Source organism: Cervus canadensis, chromosome 26 (genome assembly GCF_019320065.1).
Source record: "Cervus canadensis isolate Bull #8, Minnesota chromosome 26, ASM1932006v1, whole genome shotgun sequence".
Taxonomy (NCBI): Eukaryota; Metazoa; Chordata; class Mammalia; order Artiodactyla; family Cervidae; genus Cervus; species Cervus canadensis.
In genome coordinates this window covers 5,599,481-5,618,464 of record NC_057411.1, presented here as the reverse complement: position 1 = coordinate 5,618,464, position 18,984 = coordinate 5,599,481, and the positions used below count along the sequence as shown (strand labels likewise).

Sequence of the window (18,984 nt, the reverse complement as noted above, 5' to 3'; positions counted from 1 at the left end):
ATTCAAAGACACACTGGGCCCCAAACCCTGCCCCCTCCGCCTTCCGCTGTGCCCGGCACCTGAATCTCAGCTCTTCTGCCTCCCTCTTCCCCAGCCGGACTGGGGTGCTCACTGTTCCATCAGCCGGTCTGTGTTTTCCTGCCTGCACACCTCTGCTCAGGCAGGTCTCTGAAAGTGAAAACCTGTCCCTGAGAGGAGGCTGACTTCTGAACTTCAGGGCCTGGTCAAATGCCAGCTCCTTTCCCAGCCACCCCCTGCCCAAGTCATGTGTCCTCTCCAGTCTCTGAAGAAGCAATTTATATCAGCTTCAGTCATAAGAATTTGCTTTGAAGTTAAAGCAGTAACTAATACTGGGGCTTCCCTGGTGGCTCAGCTGGTAAAGAACCCACCTGCAATGCGGGAGACCTGGGTTCAATCCCTGGGTTGGGACTGTCCCCTGGAGGAGGGCATGGCAACCCACCCTAGTATTCTTGCCTGGAGAATCCCCAGGGATAGAGGAGCCTGACAGGCTACCATCCATGAGGTCACAAGGAGTCGGATGCTACTGAGCGACTAAACACAGCACAGCAATACGTACTGACCTCGCACATGCCAGCTCCTGTGCTAATTGCTGTATCTTGTTTGATCTTTCTGATAATCTAATGACTTAGGTATTATCCCATTTCACAGATGAAGAAACTGAGAAATGTCAAATAACTTCTTCAGTGTCACGTAACTCAGAAGTGGTAGGTAGAGCAGAATTCCTAATTCCAAAGTCCGCGCTGCAAGCTCATCACAGTCTATTGCCTCCGTAGCATTTTGATCTGTCTGTATGTGTTAAACATCCCCGTCTCACCTCAATGCATTGTTATCTGAAGAAGAGGAATCACTTCTTATATACTCTTACCCCAGCAGTGTTTGAGAGAGCCCCGTCGTGATAAGGGCTTCCCCAGTGCTCAGCAGTAAAGAACCCACCTGCAGTGCAGGAGACACAGGAGACATGGGTTCCATCCCTGGGTCGGGTAGACCCCTGGAGAAGGAAATGGCTACTTACTCCTGTATTCTTGCTGGGAAATCCCATGGACAGAGGAGCCTGGCGGGCTGCAGTCCCTGGGGCTGCAAAGAGTTAGACATGACTGAGCGACTGAACACAAGCATCAGCGTCTTCACTCACACTGAAAGGTAAACGACCGACTGGAGCGTCCATAACCAGGTGACGTTGCCTTAAACCAAAGCCCTGAAATTACATCTGGGCGGTGCTGCTTACGATACAGTGCTTCTTCTCCTGCCCTTGCTGCCCTGCACCCATGAGACTGTGTGCCTCATTCCCCTACCTGGGGTCAGCTGCTGCGTCACCCACCTCCAGAAGTTCCCGAAATGACTCGCCTTGGCAGATGGCTCTGCCCTTTAATTAGCTGTTCAGTTCCTGCTTCCCCTTATTTAATATCAGGAAGTGTCCATGTGTTTCATCCCCTTCCCCCTCTTGGACATAGTGCCTTCCTACTATTCTTTTCCCATTTTGTACTTTTGTTTGGTGCTTTTCCCTTCAGTGTGTTATCGGAATCCAATCTGGGGATTTTTGCCAAGTTGTCTGAACATTTTATCTCCATATGTGGTATCTCACTTCGTTTTTAAACCCTCCTTTTTTGGTATGAATGCACATACTCCCTATGAGCTATTTTAGGACCCAGCATCATTAAGAGACAAGATTAGTGTGGTCCGCAAATCTGCCATAACTTGGAGACGTCTTTATACTTGACTCTCTTAGCCACATTAATCAATACTCAGTTATAATGTCAATGGTATAACCCTGCATATTATAGAAGTCCTGTTTTTGATGTGAGGATGACTGATAATCTTTCCCCACAGCAGATCTACCCTTCTCATTGGGACTTGCTTGGCTAACATAGATTTAAATTATTTTGCATCCCTCAACATGTGCAAATTCATTGGTGAATGGACAATAGCCTAGAAGGAAAAGGAAGTCAAGTGGAAGATTAAAGAAAAGCACAATGAATAATCTTCTAGCTGATAAATAAGAAGTGACTATAGCACCACTTTGGTTAGGTACCTAGGCAATGTGTACACTGGTGTATTTTCAAGATAGTGGCTATCTTCTTAGTTCCATATAACTAGTCATGTTATGTTCTGAGTTTTCTGCTGCCCTTTTTCCACTGTATACAATCTTATCTGTCCCTCCTACCAATGAACAGGAAGTATGTCTGATTCCAGAGTTTCTGGCTCAGTTAAGATTCTGTCAGGAGACTGGCATCTCTCAATTAGCCCTGCTGCAGAAAGCATTAGAGAACAATCATGCACTAAGCCGCATGGCACTAATTCTGAGTCCAACAAGATTGCAGAGATTTAAGAGGGAACTGGAGCTGTGAGAAAAATTTCAAAAGTGAGATGAAATTTCAGCCTTAGAGCTCCAAATAAAGAATAAGATATAGATAACAGATGAAAGGAAGGAGGACGTCCCACATAGGCAAGTGCATCAGCATAAGCAAAGGTTCTAGAAGTAGCAATAAGCATGTAATGAGGGAGTGGGCATGAATGCTAGGAGCAGAGAATGAGTTTTGGTGAGAATAAGAAAGAAGGGTGAATTTGTAGGATAAACATGGGAGAGATGATGGAAGAAATGAAGAAGGCAATGAAGAGGAAAATGTGGTTGAATAGTATATCAACAAAACTGGACAAAAAATGACTATTAGGAAGAATTTGACTTTTGACCACTTCCCAGGTTCAATGGAGTACATATGTTTAGCTCCAACATGTGACCTCTCCTAACATCTTCTGTGCAGCTTTTTCAGATTAATTAATTAGTTATCTTGGTAACCATGGATACCTTTATAATTAAAGCTCTATTTTTCTTGATCACTGGGAGAATGAACTTTGTTATGAGTCTTGTACATTGCACTTAGGTAGATGAAGTGGTAAACTAGACTGATTTGTGAGGTGTGAGAGCTCCCAGAACCAGGCAGTGGAAGCTCGAAACTTCATGGATATTAAAGATGCCATATGAATGTGCTCTATGGCACATTCTGATGGATACATTCACTTCTGACCCAAAAGAAAATTCTCAGACCTGCCCCAGTTTCTTCTGTACAAATGGGTTAAGTGGCTTGTCTAAGGTCTCCTAACTATAAGCGGTAGACAAGCCTCCAGGGCCAAGTGTTCTCTCCCCAAAAGAGCTCTGGGGGTTTTGTTTGTTATTTTAATGATAACATGGTGAAGGCATCTCAGGTCATGTCTAGGGAGTGTTTTGTGTTCTGTAAGAGACTAGGAAATTGTTCACATATTTCTTTTTTAGTATTCCCATGCTTTTTATAGGACAACAGATTTTAACTCTCTCCTCTCTACTACAGTTTTGTATAAGATTGGCTTAAATGAATTGCTTGTCAAGTTCAAAGTTAATCCTATTTCAGGATCTTTTCCTCATGACATTTGTGTGTTTTGTGGGAACTGCCCTTCTTTAACTCTTCAGAATCTAATTGAAATATTCCAAATTTAAATCTGTCAACAGTTCTTCCTTTTCTGTATCTTTAGTGATTTCTCAGAACATTGCTATTTATAGCAGTAAGTAATCTGTAGTCTGTAGGTCATTTGTCTAGAACTTAATTAAAAGTCTCTCTAAGTCTCTGGCTTAACAAGCTTCCAATGCACAGGGTGTGGATTCAATCCCTAGTCGGGGAACGAAGATCACACATGTCACATGGCGCAGCCAAAAAAAAAAGGTGTCTGAGGGAGAGAACGTAGACTTAGGTGGAGATTCCCTAGGATGATCGGACTCTTTCCAGGTACTTTTAAGGTGACACTGACTCACTAAATTGAATTTCACTTTTCTTCCAAACTTAGAACTTTCTTCTTCCTTATGACTTTAAGATCCGGCTCTTTCTGTATTTCATTTTCTCTTTCCTCTCCTTCTCCTCTGCCTCCTCCCTTCCTCCCTTCCTTTTCTTCCTCTTTCCCTTCAAGGAATGACTAAAAGGAAGAGACCACCTAAGCTTACCAGGCAAGAATTATGAAAAATAAGGGAGCAATATAATACATGTAGAGAGCTGAGAAAGATCAAATGAAATGGAATAAGAACTAAGTGAGTTGAGAAAGGTAAGAAAGAAACATGGAGTACCCTGGTCGGAGGCACTCATCTGAAACAGAAAAGGAGGGAGAGTTGGAAGTGAGGAAGGTCTTGGGATGGATTTTTCCCCACTCCAGCCACCGGACCTCACTGCTGCAGCTTGGTCGCTGCCTGGAGGTCCATGGTGGGGAGGGGAGGAGAGAGGCAGTGGGCAGTTACTCTGTGCAGGATGTCTGCTAGACATATGTTTGAGTGGCTTGAAGTCTTTACTGGAACAAAGAAAGACAAGGATAAATAAATAATTGAACCTGAACCTATCCGGGTGTTTGTCCCTATATGTTTAAATAGTCTGTGACTTGTTTTAAATGGAATCCAAACACAGAGCATGATTTAGATGGCAATTTTATTACCCTTGGCTTGGCCTTGAGGACTGATTTTGAGCTTTCTGCCCGAAAATAAGCTCAGAATGAACTAGAAGTTCCTTTATCCTTAAAAACAGAAATAATTCTGGATCTGCTTTGGCCTTCTTGGGAAAAAAAGGCAACATGGGAAGAGTTAGAAGTTATTTGGTAAAGAGTCATTTTGTCAGCTGCTCTCTTGAGGTAGGACAGAACCTTCAGGAAATTAATTGTGTGGTACACATGCAATTCGAGGTAATTCAGGCAGTGAAACTGCTTGTCAATGGAATATGTGGGATGGTGGTTCTTCAGAGTGGGGAGGGGTGCGGTGTTGGGTCTGCCACCACATCAGCCCCAAATGTTTTCACCATCCTTCACTTCCATACAAATCATGTCCACCTGGTGTCTCTGTGGGTCAGCATTTGTTCAGGGATGTTTGAAATAGCAAAGGTTTTCATAAATGTTGTGCAGGGAACTGATCCAAATGGTTCCTCCTTTGCCTCTCCACCCCGTCAACTCAACAGGAGTCAGTGAGTAAAACAGATTTTCATGGTATAGAATTCTTGTAGAATTCTAGGCATGGCGTGGTAGCAGAGTTGACAAATTCTGGTCTGAATATTGACTCAGCGCATTCACCTGAGGTTGAATATATATTCAAAGCATGGGGAGAGAGGGGGTGGGAACTCACAGCATGATTTGTCCTTATCTGAATGCTCTGGGGCTGGTGCTTATTCAAAGTATTTCTGGGTAGCGCTTCCCTTGTGGCTCAACTGGTAAAGAATCCGCCAGCAATGTGGGAGATCTGGGTTCACTCCCTGGGTTGGGAAGATACCCTGGAGAAGGAAAAGCTACCCTCTCCAGACTATATAGTCCATGGGGTCACAAAGAGTTGGACATGACTGAGCAACTTTCACTTAAGATGTTTTTAAAGAAGTTTTACTCCTCCTGAAATGTTCTGCCTCTTGGAATAAGGAGAGAATTGAAGGGAGATGGATATAATGGATCTAGCCTCCATTCAGTGCTTTAGTTTTAATAGTTATTTCTAAATCATACCATGGTTGTTGGTACAAGGCTAAATGCAATGGAACTGAGTAGAGAGTCCAGAAATAGACTCACATATATATAAGCAATGGATTTACTTCAAAGGCACCACTTACAGGAGGAAAAGGATAGTCTTTTCAACAAATGATGCCAAAGCAGTCAGTTGTCTTTTGGGGAGGGGTGATGAACTTTGACCTCTACTTCCTAGCATACACAACAGTTAATTCAAGATGGACCAAAACCTGAATATGAAAGGTGAACCCATGGAGCTTGTAGAAGAAAACGGGAGATCTTTATGGGGTTGGTCTGGGCCCAAAAAAAAAGAAAAAAAAAATCTAACAGAACACGAAAAGCATCAATCATAAAAGAAAACTTTGATACATTGGACTACATTAAAACTAAGGACATCTTAGCTTTAAAATTAGGCTGTCAGAGAATCCATAACATGTCTTCAAGACAGGGGACAGAAAATCAGGCTAGAGTTCTTCCATGTGGGCTCCAGAAACTGCCTTGGCTAAGACCAGTGACCCTGCTCCTTGCTCCGTCTATAGAGAAACGGCTGCGAGTTGAAATAAGTGGCTTGTTGCAAGGCTGAGGCACTCGAATCTCACAGGAATCTCGCATGTGGTTTTGCTACGTGAGAGGCAGCTTTGTTCCCGGGGCCCCCCAGTCTCTGAACCCTGGTGCATTCTTCTCAGAACACTCCCTTGAGATCCCCTGAGCTTTGAGGCTGTCCCGCCAAGTCTGTGTGGGAAGGAGGACAGCCTCACAGGGCCCTCAGGCTTGAGCCAGATCCGCTGTGTGGTGTCCAAGTTCTTTGGGTCCCAGGGCCCTAGAGGAAGCCCAAGATGCGGTGAGGCCCAGCCCTGCCCTTTGCGGGGGCCCCGTGTTGGTGAGGACAGACGAGGCGGCGTCGGACACAGAGCCAGCAGCCCACACCCGCTGTGCTCACTGTGCCCACGTTTGCCACAGAAATGCCTGAGACCCCTGGCTGAGAGACATGCTTCCTTTCAGATCTAGGCTTTAGAGGGAAGGAAGCAAGAAATATATTTAGAGCTTTCAAAACTATGTTTTGCCTGCTCTTACAAAGGGAAAAAATAAAACTACCCTGAGGGATTTTTTAAAAATCAGCTTTCAGTACTTGAGATGAGTGGGAAAACTCTTACATGCTGTTGTCATTTCCTTTCTGTTTCAAGAAATTAATTGTGGGCTGGAAATAGCCTGTTGCAAGAGGGGAGACTTCGTGCCCTTTGAATGCTGATTATGCCAGAAAACTTTCCAGGCCCCAAGGGAAGGTTGTCCCTTTCCCAGGACTCTGATGCAAGATGTCCTTGCAGTTAGATACTTTATTCAGCTCCAAGACCCAAAGCAGTGGAGAGCTGAAATTCAGAGGGAATAATTAACTCATTCTTTGAAGAAATGGCCTCGAGCTTTGACTTTGGGCCAGGTTTGGTTCTGGAAGGACTGTACTGTCTCCCGGGATTCCAGGCTGCTTCCCTCTAACGTGGACTCTCTCGGGCGCCTGGGGCTGTGCCCGGTGAATTAACAGTGGAGCGCATTTGCAAAAATCTTCTGAGACTTTTTTTTTCCTTCTATTACCCAAAGAGTAAAGATTGGTTGTTGCCCCCCTCTCCAAACAGAAATACTAGTATATAAAAAAGAAAAACATTAAATATTTTGGGAGTTCACAATATTAATTGGAAAGTTGCAGATAAGCACAACAGCTGGTAAATTAAAACTCATTTAAGCATGAATCACAGGAGAAGAAAATTTTGTAAGCAATAAATTTTTCTTCCTAATTGTTTTCTGACTGTCAAAATGTATGCATCACCAAAGTATAGCTTAAAATCCTGCTGGTGGCTGGGGGAAGCTGGTCTGGTCTTTGAAAGTAACTTCAGATAACCAATGGAGGGGACAGTCTCCCAAACATAACCAAGTATTTACTTCTAGTAACTCTTGCAGATCTCTAGCGTGCTGACGGATATTAAAGACTGTTTAAAAACATGATTTGGCTTTGTGCACCCTCCCCTAGGTCCTTCCATCGTGACGCCCCCCAAGGACATCTGGAATGTCACTGGTGCCCAGGTGTATTTGAGCTGCGAGGTCATCGGAATCCCCACCCCTGTCCTCATCTGGAACAAGGTCAGTGGCAGAGACTTCAGGAAGACACCCTAGACTGACCAATGAGTATTTGGACCGCACGGGAGAGGAATGGCCTAGAATCCTCAGCCAGTCAAAGCTTTCCCACAGTCTTCTAGACACCGGCCCTGTGTCTCATCAAACGACCTCCCTGACCTCCGGAATAGTCCCTCTTTGCTCTTGTTAGCAGTCCCCCAGCACCGAGCCTGAGGGGCTGGAGGAGCTGTGATGCTGGGCACACATCCCACCCTCTGAGTGCACATGTGTACCTCAGTATAACATGGTGCCTAAGATTGTGAGCTCCTCAGGCGGGCTGGCTGGGTTCTCTCTAGGTCAGGGTGTCTCGGCGTCAGCACTGTTGGCATCTTGAACCAGATGCTTCTTTATTGCAGGGGCTGCCCTGTGCACTGTATGTAGTTTGCAGCGTCCCTGGCCTCTACCCCCTAGATGCCAGGAGCACGTGTGCATTCTCACATGTGCGTGCACACACACACGCGCACACACACACACACATCCCACTGTGACAGCTAAAAATGCCTCCAGACGTTATCAAATGTTCCCTGGGGAGAAGGTCACCCTAGCCCTCAGTTTTTCCATTGTGTGATGAACGCAGCTTGGAATTCTTGTAGAGATTACATAGGAAGTCGCCCGGCCAAATCACTGGTGCTCAGGCAATGTTAGCTACTCTTCCTGAAAATGTTTCCCTTTGAAGAGCGTTATCTTGTATATGAGTGTTATCTTCACACATGAAGGACAACAAACTCCTTGCACGCCTGTAGAAGGGACGAGAAAAGATTGGCCAAATCAGGTGATACTGTAACACTTCGCAGCCATAATGTACATTACATTAGTGCCCTTACATTTTGACTTGTTTAAACCTCACAAGTCTGTGGAGTATAGATCATCAAGCTCATGCTAACAAAAGGGAAACCTTGTTTCAGTTGAGAGGCATAGCCAGAAGTCCCTCTTCAGTTGATTTGCTTCTCGAGCAGGCTCTGAGGTGGATGATGTCTGTCCTGATTACTTGATTTTGTGTCTGAACAGAGGAGCAACTCCTGGAACTCCAGGAGTGATTGTGGCTCCCACAGTCAGAACTCTTTCTGCTGCAAGCTGTAGAGACTCACTTCACACTAGTTTAGGGAACAACAACACAACGGGGGTGGGGGAGAGGGATGATTCTAGCCTCAAGGGCACCTGCGTCCGGGCGCCCAGTGGGGTCACAGCTCCAACTCTTGGCTGTTTGTTCTTGGTGTAGGGGATCTTGTTTTCTCCTTGTGCTGCAGAAAGATTCCTCCGTGCTATGGACGATATTGTCGCCGGCAACTCCAAAGACCTCAGAGGAAAGAGGGTATCCCCATGCTACTTTGTGAAATTCCCAGGGAAGGACTCTGACCCAGGTTGGGTCACCTGCTAACCTCTGGCTCCCCCGTGTGGCCAGAGGGGTGTGGCGCCCTCGTGGAGCGGAACAAGGGTGACTCCAGAACCTGCCTGGGGTAGGGGTAGGCAGAGGTGATGCAAGCCGCTCTTTACAGCTGAGATTTCTATAAATGGAGGGGTGAAACTTTACCTCAGTAAACTACTTTTTTAAAGGGAAGGCAGGAGCAGTGACGAGCATAAACTCAACTGGTGGATGTATTCCTCTCGGCCTTCAGTGAAAGCTGCTGGTGCTCCTCATTGCTTATTCGGAGGTTTCTGGTTTGTTCCAGGGGGTGAAGAGGGAAGGAACAACTTTTTCAAAGGATTCCCATGAAAAGCTCTGTGCAGCTCCCTAAGGGTCACACAGTGAGAAGCCAGGGTGACCCAGGTCATGAAAGATCTTGACAAGACCCAACATCATGACAGATCTTGGCAGAGAGTAATTCAGTCCTTTCTCTGGCCATCCTTGCAGCTAATGTACCCACACACAGGGAGTAAATTAGCCTCTGGAATCTTTTCCTTTAAACTTGGAGATCCTCTGGGATTGATCCCTTGGGTCCCTTGAGGGCTTGTCAACTGGAGGAGTTCTGGGGGAGGGTGGGAATGGATGGAGTGGGAGCGAAGAGAAAGAAACAGAAAAAATTTTTTCTATAGACCGTCTGAAACAAACAAAAACCCTACTTCCAGGTTCTGCTGATTTTCTTCTGTCTTCATAATGTAATTTACCACATGCATGACCTAAAGCAGTGTTGTTCAAACTATAGACCGTGACCCATCAGTGAGTCTTGAATTTAATGTAGAGATCACAACCAGTATTTTCTTAAAGACTAAAAAGTAGAACAGAAAATACCTTAAGTAAAGCCACATTTAGTAAAGGTATTTCTTATTTATTTATGTTTGGTCACAGTCTTTGTTGCTGCACGCAGGCTTTCTCTAGTTGCAATGAGTCGGGGGTTACTCTTTGTTGAGATGCACAGGCTTCTTGGGGTAGCTTCTCTTGTTGGAGAGCACAGGTTCTAGGCGCACAGGCTTCAGTAGTTGCAGCATGCAGCCTCAGTACTTGTGGCACGCAGCCTCAGTACTTGTGGCACATGGATTGTAGTTGCTCTGAGGCATATGGGATCTTCCTGGACCAGGGATCCAACCCATGTCCACTGCATTGGCAGGTGGATTCTTATCCACTGTACCACCAGGGAAGTCCTTTAGTAAAGGTATTTCATAAAACTTTTCTTCTGTATATTCCAGATAGCAATGCAAAATGTGTTTCTTACTATGAGCCATGTCAGAGCACTTTGAGAGTCACTGACCTAAAGAATTAAACAGGCCGTTTATTTTCTCCTCCACTCCCCTTGTAACCAGACTGTTAAGAAATACAGATTTATACTTAAGATCACCTGTCAAATCCAGTTTAAGCATGGAACTGCTTTTTGGACATAAATGAATCTTAGAATCCTCCCTTGTTAAACTGAGATTCCAAGTAGGTAGCGTGTCTTTCTTGCTCAAAGATTCTTAGCAGCAGCAGAACTGACAGGATGACTTCTCTCTGAGGCCCTTCTGGCGACAAGGACAGTTCTATGGCAGGCCCAGCCTGCTGAGTGGCCTGTGCTATTCTGTCCAGTACTTATCGCGTGACCTTAACAAGTCCCATACATATATTTTTTTTCCTCTTTTTTTTAAACAAAACTCCCGGGATTGGCATATATACTACTGTGTATAAAATGGGCTTCCCCGGGGGCTCAGTGAAGAATCCACCTGCAGTGCAGGAGACCTGGGTTCGATCCCTAGGTTGGGAAGACCCGCTGGAGGAGGGCATGGCAACCCACTCCAGTATTCTTTCCTGGAGAATCCCCATGGACAGAGGAGCCTGGCGGGCCACAGCCCATGGGTTGCCAGGAGTTGGACACGGCTGAGCGACTCAGCACGGCAGAGCAGTGTGTGTGAAATGGGTAACTGATGCACTGGACAGCACAGGGCATTCTCCCCAGTGCCCTGGGGTGAGCTCCGTGGGAAGGAGAGATTAAGGAGAGGGGGTGTATGCACACAGATAGCTAACTCACTTTGCTGCAGTGAAAGATAACACAACGTTGTAAAGCAGTTGTTGTTCACTTGCTAAGTTGTGTTCGACTCTGTGACCCCATGGACCACAGCCTTCCCTGCCCTCCACTATCTCCTGGAGTTTGCTCTAGAGTGAACAGCTATACCCCAATAAAAACTTTTTTATTAAAAAAAAAGAAGGCGAGGGTGGGATGTTCTGAGAGAATAGCACTGAAACAAGTATACTATCAAGGGTGAAACAGATCACCAGCCCAGGTTGGATGCATGAGACAGTGCTCGGGGCTGGTGCACTGGGAAGACCCAGAGGGATGGGATGGGGAGGGAGGCGGGAGGAGGGATCGGGATGGGGAACACAGGCAAATCCATGGCTGATTCATGTCAATGTATTGCAAAAACCACTACAATATTGTAAAGTAATTAGCCTCCAACTAATAAAAATAAATGAAAAAAAAAAAAACCAGCCTACAAAGATTACAAGAGCCATATTCTGAAATGGGGAAATGAACTGAAAAAGCTGTATTTACCTTAACTCTGGTAAGTCAGAGGGATGCTTACAGGGAAGGCAAGAGACCAGAATTCCTCCCAAACATTTAGGTGTTTCCAAGATTAAGAGGCTTTCTATTCCATTCTTTTCCTGCCTGAACATTTTTTCAGATTAGGGCTCAGAACCTCTAAGAATATTTTTTTTTTTCAGTTAAAAAAAAGAGTGATTGTTAAAGAAGGAGAAACTATCCAAAGATGTTCATAATGTCCTCCCACCTCCTTCCCCTCCTTGAAATAACCAATATGAACTTTGTATCTTTCTATACCCCATTCATGCCCATATGTATACAAACACATATTCCCAGAGTATGGGTTGAAATGGGAATGAAGTTTGCAATTACTCTGAAATTGTTTTGTTTTTTTTTTTGAAATTGTTTTTTTCAAGAAATATTTCATGGGCATCCCTCCAAGCCTGCTTCTCAAGGACTACATAATATTCCAACTGTGGGTGTTCCATAATTATTAAACACAATTTCTGTGTTTCTAACTTTTCATCACCTTAAATAAATCACCTTAAATATTTGAGTATACATATCCTACATGCAACTGACTTTTTTCCCTATAGGACAGATTCCCCCAAAGATACATGACTAGGTCAAAAGATTTATTTTAGTTTTAATAGACATTGTCAGAATATTTTCTTTTAAAAAAAATTTTACCACCTGATTTTAATAATTATGAAAATGTTAAACATGTTGGAGGCACTGTACCTTTTGAGAGAACTCCTTAGTACCCTGAATACAATAAACATTGTTTCTTATCTGCAATGTCTCATGCGTTCTGCTAGTCTCATTGGTTCCTGTCTTCAAGGAGTTCTGTCTTGTTTCTTTTCTTTTTCATTGTAGGTGATTTACAATGTTGTGTTAATTTCTGCTGTACGGCAAAGTGATTCAGTTATAGATATATACATTCTCTTTTTTTACATTCTTCTCCATTATGGTTTATCATAGGGTACTGAATATTATGATCTGAGCTATACATACGACCTTGTTGTTTACCCATTCTGTATGCATTAATAGCTTTCATCTGCTGATCCCAGCTTCCCACTCGATCCCTCCGCAAACCCCTCCCCTCTGTCTGTGGGTCTATGTCTGTTTTGTGTTAATAGGTTCATTTGTGCCATATTGGAGTCCACATATAAATGATACTATACGGTGTTTGCCTTTCTCCTGATTCACCTCACTTGGTATGATAATCTCTAGATCCGTGTTACTGCAGATGGCGTTATTTTGCTCTTTTTGTGGCTGAGTAGTATCCCGCTGTATTTAAGTCTATATCTTCTTTATCCATTCATCTGTCAATGGATATTTACTTGTTTCCATGTCTTGGATATTGTGAATAATGCTATGAACATAGGGGTGCATGTATCTTTTTGGATTATAGTCTTGTTTGGATATATACCCAGGAGTGGGATTGCTGAATCATAAATTAAAATTCTAGTTCTCTGAAGAAACTGCACACTGTTTTCCATAGTGGCTGCACCAACTAACGTTCTCACCAACGATGTAGGAGGGTTCCCTTGTCTCCACATCCTCTCCAGCATTGGTTATTTGTAGATTTTAATGAAGGCCACTCTGACTGGTGTGAGGTGATACCTACCATTGTAGTTTTGATTCACATTTCTCTACTAATTAGTGATGTTGAGTATCTTTTCATGTGCCTATTACCATTTGTATTTCTTTGGAGAAATGTCTATTTATGTCTTACCACGTTTCGACTGAATTGGGTTTTTTTTGTTGTTATTAAGTTGTATGAGCTGTTTGTATATATTTTGTGTATGGTGAGAGGGTATATTCTAAACTCATTGATTTACGTGTGGCTATCCAGCTTTCCCAATACCACTTGTTGAGGAGGCTGTTTTTCACATTGTGTATTTTTGCCTCCTGTGTCAAATACTAACCAACCACAGGTGTGTGGGTTTATTTCTGTGCTCTATCTGTTCCATTGATCCATGTCTGTTTGTGTCAATATCTGTAGCTTTGCAGTGTTGTCTGAAGCCTTGGAGGCTTATGCCTCCTGCTTTGTTTTTTCTTCAAGACTGCTTTGACAATTCTGGGTCTTTTATGGTTCCATATAAATTGAGGATTACTTGTTCTAGTTCTGTGAAAAATAAGTAATTTTCTGTGTCATGGGTAATTTGACAGGGATTGCATTCAATCTGTAGATTGCTTTGGGTAGTATGGCCATTTTAACAATATTAATTCCTCCATTCCAAGAACATGAGTGAGTGAGTGAGTGAAAGTTGTTCAGTCATGTCCAACTCTTTTCCACTTCATGGACTATGTAGCCCGCCAGGCTCCTCTGTCCATGGAGTTCTCCAGGCAAGAATACTGGAGTGGGTAACCATTCCCTTCTCCAGGGGATCTTTCCATGTCCTTGAATCATCTTCAGTTTTCTTTATTAATGTTTTACAGTTCTCAGAATATGTCTTTCACATCCTTGCCCACGTTCATTTCTAAGTGTTTTATTTTGGGGGATGCAATTTTGAAAGGTTTTTTTTTTTTTTTTTTGCATTCCCTTTCAGTATTTCATTGTTAATGTCAAGAAACGTAACTGGTTTCTGTATGTTATTCTTGTATCCTGCTGAATTCATTTATCAGTGCTAGTAGTTTTATGGGATTGTTAGGGGTTTCTATATACAGAATCATGCCATCTGAATATAATGACAATTTTACCTCTTCCCTTCCACTTGGATTATCTTTTCTTTCTCTTGTCTGATTGCTGTGGTGTCAGATTACTTTCTAAATTCATTGTAACAGTTCACCCTCCCCGCCAGCAATGTATGGGTGTCATTTCCCTGCATACTCACCAGCACTGAATATTACCCCTTTTTAGTTTTTGTTAATGATGAGTAGAAGTATCATTATTGCTTTTATTTCCTTGACTACATTGAAAATATTTTCATATTTAGATTTTCTTTTTATATGAATTACCTGTTTGTAGCCTTTACTCATTTCTCCACGGGGTCGATTCTTATTATCATTTTGTGGTTTTTTGCACATTCAGGATAATGACCCTTTGTCATGTATTACAGATTTTTTTCCTAGACAACCATTTTGTCTTTTGTTTACAGTGGCTGTGGGGCTGAAAATTGTAATAGTTACAGATTCTCTTTCATCTTAAAGTTCTGAAACTTCACCAGAAAGGCACAGCAAATATGTTCTAAGCTGCATAAAAGATCCCTGAAATTCAGTGAATGCTTGATGTTTATCAACCTGTAGGAATCAGACTAATGCATCATTCTGCGGTCATTGGCACCTTTTTCTTAGTTATTGCTCGCTGCAGCTGAAATACAACTGGAGAGGGCTGAGGTGACTTCCTGGGTCTCCCCCTTCTGGGTCTCCCCCTAGTTGAGTCTGTGGTGAGCAGTGACTTCTAGGCGGTTTTTTCTGCTGTACAAATCTCCAGTCCATGACACATATGTAGAACTTCTGTCAGCCCAGCCTGCATCTTTTTCTCAAACTGAAAATGTATTTATCAACAAGTTCCCCTTACATAAGTAATGCGGTAAAGGAGTTTGCTGTAAAAGAATTTTCCGTGTAAAAATTGTTTGTACTTCTTCTGTGTTTTCTACATGGTATAAAACTTTCACAATCTGCTAATTAAATATGAGTTTTGTTGAGTATAGGTATTCATTTTACAATCAAGTACTTAAAAGTTTCTTGGTACAGAGTGAGTCATTAATTGGCAGAGACGCTGTTTCCTGAGAGCTACATGAGCTGAGGACAAACAGCTCGGCTGCCAAGATTCACTATCTGATGCAGTAGTGTTTTTCTGTTTTTGGTCACATACAAAACCCTTAAAGAATTCTGAATATCAAGACCAGAGACATATTACTTTAACCACTGAATCAAATTAATACTTAAAGCCATTATTTAAAACCATTTTTAAGTAACTGCTTCAGAATCGGCACTAGTGTAAACCATTTCTGCCAGCTACCTGGGGAAGGGAAGGGAAGAAGAGGCCTATTAAATGTATCTGCCTTTATAAAATTCACTTGAGAAAAATACTCAGATACCTAGTTTTCTCTAATAGTGGCAAAATGGGGACTTTCAGGGCAAAAAAAAGCAAACAGGTGAAAACCAGCCACTCCAGATCAGTAACGCCTAGGTTTTTTTTTTTTAACAGAGTAGGAGTTAGCCTAGATTCCACACGGTTTGCAGAGTGCCAATCCCGCTGTCATGAAGCAGAAAATAAAAGGGTGGTTTTGATGCTGAGACAACAGTTTAGCAACTGTTTGGTGCCAGTGGGCTCACAAGTAAGAGAAGCAAATCTGATGTAAAGTGTCAAAAAAAAGTAGGTACTGTGGTCTAACTCAAGATTTGCTTAATTATAAGAGGAAAGGAAAACTACCTATTTGAGAATGTAAATCCATCTTTCTAATTACAAAGGTTAATAACAATAAACATCAACCTAATTCTTAAAGATGGCCTGGGATGGAAATAAACATTGCCTCATGTATTCTTTGATATATATTTTTAAACCTATCATTATCACAAGCCGTAAAATATTTATATTCTGTGTCTCAACAATTCTGCTTCTAGAAATTAATGCTAAATGTATATGTATGGAGAGGTTATGGGCGAATTTTATTGTTTTGTGAATCTTTATATATTTTCCCAAGTTTATATGATGAACAGATATTAAGTTTGCCCTTTTAAAAAATGAGGGGAGGGAAGTAGAAGTATTCACTAGTGGCCTCAAGCCAAGGAAACTGAGTTTTTTCTTCCTCTTTCTGAATCTCATCATGACATGCACAGGTATATGCAGCAAGTTTTGTTGTAAGAGAACAATGACAGCTTGTACTTGACAGGCATTTTTGCTCTCAGGCCTTTTAGTAAATCATTTGATGAACAAACCCTTAGCCCTCCGAACAGAGTAACGGTATCGGCTTTGGACTCATTATTTTCTGTTGATGAGGCTGTTAGGGAAGAGCTGCAGGAGTTGCGCTCTTACACAAGGTCCCAAGTGTCAGACCTAAGACGGCGACGGTTTGTCAAAATGGCATATGGCAAACAAGGCCCAACGCTGACAAGCAAATTTACAAGGGTTTGAATGACGGCAGCCAGTGGCAGGAAAGTACGAGTTCATATTCCCCAAGCATGCAAAAAAATACATTAATTTTAAATACACAAGCTTAGAGGAAGGAATAAAAGAGAATGTATATTCTACGTATGTAGGAGAGAGTAATATGGAAACTTCTAGGTTTAATCCAGTTAGAAATTCTGATGCAATTCTAGAAATACTGGCCACTTCCAAGTTGATGATTCAGTGCAGAGAACTGACTGTTCCCCCGCCTCCCTGCTTTTTTTGCAGGTAAAAAGGGGTCACTATGGAGTTCAAAGAACAGAACTCTTGCCTGGCGACCGAGACAATCTGGCCATCCAGACCCGGGGCGGTCCAGAGAAGCATGAAGTCACTGGCTGGGTGCTGGTGAGTACCAAGCTGACAAGTGCTTCACCCTTAGAATTAAGACACAGCAAACCTGCTGGAGGTGCCAGTCCTGCCAGGCTCGAAGCATTCGCCTGCTCCTCCACATCTCTTTAGAACAGTCTTACCACAGAGCGGCTTTCTCTTTCAGAGGAAACAGACAAAAAGAAACAGCTGGAGTTTATTAGGATGTTTTGGAAACGACCAAATAAATGAGAACAAATTTTTGCCCCCTAGGAGTTCAAAGCAAAAGGGAACTAAATGACCCAAGCCTTAATAAGTTATTACTTTATTTTACTTGATCTTTGATAGCCATGGACATGCAAGGCTAGTGTCCCTAGTTCTTAGATCACACACCCTACACCAGAGTCTCCCTCAAACAAGGATATGTGCACCTATCCTGTTTTTAACCTATGCAGTGTGATCTAAGGTTGTCCATGGCTTTTTCTCATAGTAGGAATCCTCCTGGCAGAGCATTTGATAGCTACATAATTACTCCTAGCACAGGACTAGTACTATTTCTAGCAGCATCTTTGCAATGAACCCCCTTGGTCATGTTAGGAAACTTATGAAATTGACTTAATTGAGGCCACTGGAAAAAGATGACCACCACAGAGAAACTGAAGATCTTTTTTTCTTTCACAGGTATCTCCTCTTAGTAAGGAAGACGCCGGAGAATATGAGTGCCATGCATCCAACTCCCAAGGACAGGCTTCAGCATCAGCAAAAATTACAGTGGTTGATGCCTTACATGAAATACCAGTGAAAAAAGGTAGCTAATAAATCTCATAAGCATTTAAAAATGACTGGTGCTTTTGTTTGGGCTTCCCTATGGCTCAGGCAGTAAAAAATCTGCCTGCAATGTGGGAGACCTGGGTTTGATCCCTGGGTTGGGAAGATCCCCTGGAGAAGGGAATGGCAACCCATTCCAGTACTCTTGCCTGGAGAATCTCATGGGCAGAGGAGCCTGGTGGGCTATAGTCCATGGGGTCGCACAAGAGTCAGATACGACTGAGCGATTAACATTTGTTTCCTTAGTGCTTCTGTTTAATAAAGCACAAAACCAAGTATAAAAGTATCAGACAGCTCTTAATGAAATTCTGTTGATGTTAGGAATCCACAAGGGAATGGCATTAAGTATGTAATCAAAATTTAGAGTGCATGGCTCCAAGAGAACATTCAGTGGTTGATGGAATGCTATTATGACTTAGATGCTTTCACTTTATCTTACATGTAAGAGTCAAAACTCAAACCTGATTAGAATGGTTTATATTTTCCATAACTTTCTATCTTTACCACATTTTCCTTGATGTTGTGACTATTAGATTCCCGTTTAAAAGGAAGTGATTTGTAGACAATTCTGGTCCTTCACTTTGAGCTTTTATAAGAAAAAACCTGAAAGAGTATATTGGCAGGTATTCAATTCTGTTCTGCCTCTATCCACTTCACTGTCAATGAGAGTCATGCTACTTTCCATTTATATAGTTCTGTTAGACTGATGTCTGAACTGGTTTTTTCTTAAGCCAAAAATAAAAACAAAATTTATTGTGAGCATTTGTAAAAACCATTCCACTGTGTGGACCACTCAGCTGTGGTATGAAAGGAAGAAATATGAAGTAAAGATGTGTTTGGTCAGATTCTTTTCAGCCAAGATGTGTAAAGCCAAGTGATGGAACAAACAGCAGTAGCTCAGAGGCATGTTTGAGCCTCAGCTCTGCCATTGATTATTCCACTTTCAATTCTGAATAAGAACTGGAAGACAAAGGAAAGTTCCTTAGTGTCTCTCTAGCTTATCTTGCTCATCTATGAAATGTGCTTCTCAAAAAAAAAAGAAAAAGAAATGTGCTTCTCCCAGTTCTATAATAAGGTCCCTCTCTTACAGATGGACCAGTACAACAAAATCAC

The 18,984-nt window shown here is 42.6% G+C and overlaps 1 protein-coding gene across 1 annotated transcript in view; it reads left to right on the top strand.

Annotated features, from left to right (window-relative positions):
• Positions 1–18,984, top strand: part of IGFBP7 (insulin like growth factor binding protein 7) — a 74,771-nt gene that overhangs the window by 55,315 nt on the left and 472 nt on the right. Inside the window, exons 2-4 of the mRNA XM_043448269.1 lie at positions 7,529–7,638; positions 16,966–17,082; positions 17,725–17,851. Coding sequence (XP_043304204.1) covers positions 7,529–7,638; positions 16,966–17,082; positions 17,725–17,851 — 354 coding nt within the window. The remainder of the gene's footprint in view (positions 1–7,528; positions 7,639–16,965; positions 17,083–17,724; positions 17,852–18,984) is intronic.